The sequence below is a fragment of the Camelus bactrianus genome, chromosome 14 (assembly GCF_048773025.1).
Source record: "Camelus bactrianus isolate YW-2024 breed Bactrian camel chromosome 14, ASM4877302v1, whole genome shotgun sequence".
In the NCBI taxonomy this organism is placed as follows: domain Eukaryota; kingdom Metazoa; phylum Chordata; class Mammalia; order Artiodactyla; family Camelidae; genus Camelus; species Camelus bactrianus.
The window spans coordinates 69129035-69135034 of record NC_133552.1 but is presented as its reverse complement, the minus strand read 5'-3'; the positions used below and the strand labels follow the sequence as shown (position 1 = coordinate 69135034).

The 6000-nt window shown below is 57.0% G+C and overlaps 1 protein-coding gene across 2 annotated transcripts in view; it reads left to right on the top strand.

Moving 5' to 3' along the window:
* Positions 1-5281: 5281 nt before the first annotated feature.
* Positions 5282-6000, top strand: part of RAB20 (RAB20, member RAS oncogene family) — a 31674-nt gene continuing 30955 nt past the window's right edge. The window contains exon 1 of one of the 2 annotated variants that reach the window (XM_074378527.1): positions 5282-5796. In XM_074378527.1, the coding sequence (XP_074234628.1) occupies positions 5625-5796 (172 nt within the window). In that variant the 5' untranslated portion in view covers positions 5282-5624. The remainder of the gene's footprint in view (positions 5797-6000) is intronic. The other variant, XM_010952343.2, reaches the window with a different exon arrangement.

The window sequence follows — 6000 nt, the reverse complement described above, 5'->3', positions numbered from 1 at the left end:
AGCAGCCCGGGGGGGCCTCTTCATCTGAACACACTCATGCATGTGAATAAAGCTTCTTTCCTTTCCTCCTGTTAATCTGTCTCTGGTTAAATTTTCAGGCTCCACCACTGACTCAATGGTCCAGATTTCAAGGGGGCCTTCCAGGGGTGGCTACATGCCCTGCGTGGTCCCCTGAAGACGGCTGTCTGCGGCCTCATCTCTGCCCATGTGCGGAGCCTTCGGACGTTCTCGTCCCTGCAAGGTCTCCAAACCTCACAGTGATGCAATTTGAGAAACGTATCGGAATTACGAAATCTTGAGATTAGACTAAATGGTTGCTTAAGGGCTCCAGCCACAGCATGGCTTAAAACCCTGCGATGTGTGTCATGATTTCTTTGGTAGCAGTGTTAGTCATCGTTTCTTTATTTTTTTCAGATCTTCGGAAATTCTAGTCTTTAGGAAGGTCTGTTTTTACATGCCTATTCTTCGCAGGATTTAGGTTTGATTCCAGTGGGGCCCAAGCTCCATCCCAGGGAAGTCTGCGTAACATTATGTGCAAAAGAAGTTTCAGGGCAGGAAGACTTACAGCATGCTTTGCAAATGTATGGGGAGTTTATTTAAAAAGCCAACCCTGTGACCAAGGGTAGATCTTGGGAGGCAGAGGGCAGTGTAGCCAGGAAGGTGGGAAGGCCACGGGGACAGATTTTCACAAAGAAGGAAGCAGGAAACATGGTCAAAGGCCACGGATGTGTTGAAAGACTGAGTAATCATTAGATGGGTTGCCGGTGACGAGTCAAGAGGAGTTTCAGGGATCACGGGGGTTGGGGGCACAGGCTCTCTGGAGGAAGCGCTAAGGAGCCCCATGGAGAGGACCTTGGTGGGGGAGGGGACATGACCTGCAGCGCATCCCTGGAGATGCTGAGACTCCGCAGGGACGAGAAGACGGGACCCTCCATGGTAGGAAGAGGAATATCTTAAAGTGGGCACATCCGGATCAGATCAGGAACAGCGATGCTCTCCTGGAGGACTGAAAACCCTCTCTGCTCAGAGAGGCCAAGATGCCATCAGATTCTCCACTCGGGCCACCACGCGGACAGACAGTGAGACTGAAGAGGTGATCGTGGATGGATTGGCACGACTTAGAAAAGACTTTCACATACAGTGTTCAAAAAGCATTCAAAACCTGATCAATTACAGAAAAACCGAAAGCGATCAGTTTAAGGTTCCTTGCTCTCTCTGGACAGGGACGTTCACGGCATTTCACAAGAGGAAGTTGAGCAGTTCAGCTGAAATATCAGATTTCACGGAAGGATGGGGGACTGTCGGAAAGCAGAAGCCTGATCCCAGGCCTGAGGCGACGGGAGAGGAGTGTTGGTCTGCTGAGCAGACAGGCCTGCTTTTGCACAAAGGAGGAGCAGCGGTCCGTTGATTAGAGACTGCGGTTGGTCCTCAGTGAGATCAGCCCCGGGGTTAGCCCAGAGCCAGGGTGTCAGGCTCGAGCTGCTCTGACTCGCCTGGGGGGCTTGAGAAGACCCCCCTGCCAGCTGGGCCTACCCAGCTTCTTGCTCAGTGGGTGTGGGGTGGGCTCAGAGAGGTCCTCCCGTGACTCGGTTCCTCTGTGTCTGGAGAGCCTGGGGCCTCGCCTGAGCCGCACCACCCCTGTGACTGGGTTCTAAGACCTGACCAGGACTGCAGGGGTGGCCAGACGCCAAGGACCCCAGTCTTAGAGGCAGGCAGAAGAGGCATCCTGTGTTCGGGCGCGCCCAGGCAAAACCATCAGTTCAGAGAGAAAAGGGGCTTCTCCACCTATGAGCGGAGATGGAGGGGTGGTGGGAACCAGGGTGACTGCAGAACCCAGGGCACCCCACACCCTGATCTGCACCCACACCTACACCCAGACCTGCATTCACATAACACACCCACACCTGCACCCCTGCCTACACCCACACCACACCCGCACTCACACACAACCTCATTCACACTAACACTCACACCTGTACTCTGACCCACACTTATGGCCACGCCCACTGCCCTGGGAAGCAGAGGCTGAGACCTGATGAGGAAGACCAGGCTGGTAGCAGCACCGCCCTCCAACCCTCTGTCTTTGTCCTGAAGCCCCTTGAGAGTCCTCCCAGGGCACACATCCTCCACGACAAGGTCCCGACCTGAAGATCAGTCAGGAGGCAAGGCCTAGACCAACAGATGGGAAGGAAGTTGGCGTGTCCCTGGTTCTAGAGTCTGGCCCAGTCTGGCTGCTGCCGAGACAGGGCGGCTGGCGGGGTCTCTTGCCAACAGCAGCACCAGCGATGCCCAGAGCCGGCCTGACCTTGATCTCTGATGTCCAGCCTACAGACCCGCAAGGGGCTCCCCTGTGGGCACCAGGGGTACTGATGAACAGCCACAGGACACCCACCACAACCTACGGTTATCAAGTCCAAAACATCAGTTGTGCTAAAGTCAGGAAGCCCTGCTCTCGAAATGGACTGCCCTCCTCTAGAGTTGGGAAAGATGTATGTGGTACCCATCTGTCTGGATGCTGGCTCTGGGCTCTTCTCTCCTCCCCTCCCCAGCTCCTTTTTCCTCTCCCTTCTCCCCTACTCTTTAATTCCACATCCAATCCACACCAAATCCATTAGCTTCCACCTTCAACATACATCCAGAAAGTAGACAGCTCTGAGAATTCCCCTGCCATCACGCGGGTCTCCGCCGTCAGTCCCTCCCTGATAATCCTGAACCTGCCAGGGCCACCTCAACACAGCAGGCGGGCGTTAGGACAGGTCATGATTCCTCCTCTGCTCCGCCACCTCACGCACCCTCCTGTTGCAGAAAAGTGGGACACGAGAGGATGGTCACATTCCAGGTCTCAGGTGAGTCCCTGGGACGTGCGCCACCAAGGAAGGGTCCTTGGCTTCATGCAGGAAAGAATTTCAGAGCGAGCCATGGTAAAGTGAAAGCGGGCTTATTCAGAGAGGTGCACACTCCTCAGGCAGAGTGCAGGACGCCTCAGAAGGGAACGTGGCCCTGCACAGGGCCGACCCGGAAAGCGAGAGCCGCCCCGGGTGCGGGGGCGGGGGCGGGTAGTTTTCCTGGGCTGGGTAATCGCATGGGCTAAGGAGTGGGAGGATCGTTACAACTATTTTGGGGAAGGGTCAGGCATTTCCAGAAACTGGGCCCCCACCCACTTTTTGGCCTTTTATGGCCAGCCTGGGAACTGTCCTGGCGCCTGTGGGGGTGTCATTTAGCAGCTGGTGTATTACAGTGAGCATGTACTGAGGCTCAAGTTCTCCCAGAAGTTGAATCCTTCGCCATCTGGGGCCCAGTTAGTTCTAACCAGTTTATGTCGTATACTCAATGTCTATGTCATTCTTTTAATGTTTGTGCCCTGCCCCCTTCCCTCCTGCCTCACTTCTGCCTAGTTCAGAGTACAGGCCCCAGCCTTTATCATGACCACAGACCCTTATGACCTTCCCTGGCCACCTACCCACTTCCTCATGGGGCTGATGTCCAGCTTTCCTGCTCTGTTCCCTGCTCTGTGCTCCAGCTGCTCTGGCCTCCCTGTGTCCATCAAGCCTATGGGGCAGCCTTCTGCCTCAGGGCCTTTGCACTCACTGCTCTCTGTACTTGAATCCTTCTTCCTCCCAATGACTTCACATTTAACTCCTGACTGCATTCTAATTCTCCCAGAAACCTCGTCTTTGCAGACATCCTGTTTAAAGTGGGACCTGGAGAGGCATCCGTTCCCAGGCTTCGCTCTCTGTCTACCTCCCTGCTCGGTTTTCTCCGTCAAACTGCCTGCCTTTCTCTCTGCTGCAGCCCTAGGCCGGCACTTATCACTTAGTGCCTCCATTTCTACCTGCTAAATGAATACATGATGGATAAGCAGGGTTTTTATTGTTGTTTGTCTGTTTAAGAAAAGAGGAAAGTAGTTTAAAGGTAGAATTGTTCCACAACAAAGTATCTATAAACTCCACTTTGCAAAATCCAACAGAAGAAACCACATTTTCTTACTGCTTTTATTGTAACTGGACATTCCCAGAATTGCTCAGTCTGCATCTCTTTAAAAAAAAACTACATCATTTTCTTGGCCCAGGGCACTTCGTCTAAGCAGTTGGAAAAAGGATTACCCTGTTAGGCCAGTGGTTTAAATGCAGGCAGAATAAACATTGTACTTGGCATGTGACTGGCTAGTTTAAACTGACTTTAAACTTTTTAACTTCTTCCTCAATCCTGCTTCCTGAAGAGGAATGAGGCAAGCGACAGTCTTTAAGGTATTTTTAGGAATGGTTGAAATTTGATATGGAAACATTCTCCCGGTTAACTTTAGTTTTTCAAAGTACTGGACAACTTAAATTTTCTTTCTTTCCTCCTTCCTTTCTTGTTTCTTGCAGCAAATTTGCTGAGAGAATTCTCCGCGCCAGGCACCGGGCGGGAAAGGTGGGCAGAGTCCCGACTTGCGGGGTCGGGAACCCGGAGCACCGCAGGAGCGTGGCAGGGTCTGGCTGCTGCGGGTGAGTCCCCTTCACGCCTCGCCCCGCCTTCCACAGGGAGCCCGAGGACACCGCGCGGCCGCAGCAAACATCGCCCCCCGATGTTCAAACCAGAGCATCACCATTGTCTCAGATAAACACCGAATCCCACAAGCGGAGGATTTTAGAGCCCTGTCGAGGTCTACACCATTGAAAAAGGAAGGAGGAAAGATTTCGTCGGTAGTCATCGCGACTGCCGACGTCAAGGTTCCCTCCAAAGTTTTTACTGACGCCGGGCTGGGTCCGCTTCTCAGGTACAAAACTGCATGAACGGCTTCTTGCCAAAATGGACAAAACTAAACAAAAACAACACTAGCAAGCGCCCCCCGGCCCCCATCATTAACAGTCGGAGGATGGGTTCTCGCAGACTCTCACTTAAGGAAAGCTCTCCCTGCGCCGGGCCCAGCGGCCACACTCGCGCCCGCAGAGGAGGAAAGCCTGGTGGGCTGGGCTGGGGGCCCATCTCGTGCGGGGGCTCTCGGCTCTGAGGTCGCCAGGCCGGGGCCGAGTTCCTGCGGTGTATCCACCCCAGGCCCACGTGAGGCCCGAGCGGTGGCCCCGCAGACCCGCCTCCTGGGACTCGACTCTCCGTCCTCGAGCGGCCCCGAGCCGGCGCTGCCACCTGCGGGAGTCCTCCGAAGGCTTCCCCGCGGAAAGCACCGCCCGCGCGGGGGCAGAGCCCCCGGACCGCCCGGGAGCCAAGTCCACGTGGGCGGGGACGGCCCGGGGTGCGGAAAGGTGGGGCGGGGCCGACGGGGGGCGGGGAGGAGGGGCGGGGCAGGACCCGAGGCGAGGCCCGCGGCGTCGTGGGCGGGGCCGGGGCGGGCGAAGGGCCGGGGCGGGGCGGGCCCGGGGCGCCCTGGACCTGGTGCCGACCGCCGCGGTCTGGACACCCGAGGTGGGCGTCGGGCTGGGTCCCCGGCACCTGCCCAGCGCGGAGACGCGCTTCCTCTTCCGCGTTCCCAGGCGTCGGGACCGGAGGGTCCCCGTAAGTTCGGGGTCCCCGCGAGTCCGAATTTCCGCGAGTCCCGGGTCTGAGTAGTCTCGGGGCGTCAGGCTGCCCCAGCTGCGCACGGCCAGAAGGGCGCGGGGATAAAGGAGGGGGCCTCCTGCGGGAAGATGAGGAAACCCGACGGGAAGATCGTGCTGTTGGGGGACATGAACGTGGGCAAGACGTCGCTGCTGCAGAGGTACATGGAGCGGCGCTTCACGGACACCGTCAGCACGGTGGGCGGCGCCTTCTACCTGAAGCAGTGGCGCTCCTACAACATCTCCATCTGGGACACCGCAGGTGAGGGGCGAGGGGCTTCCAGTTGGAGAGAAGCGGCCCCCAAGCCAGGTGCCCCTCAGGGCCGGGGTCTCCCAGGGCAAGGCCCCCCTGGGCCAAAGACCCCCCAGGGCAGGAGTCTCCCGCCCCACACAGGGTCCCGCCCTTGCTCCGCAGGTCCTCGTCTCGGGGATCAGGCGCCCAGTCACAGCGTGCGGTCCCCCTTGG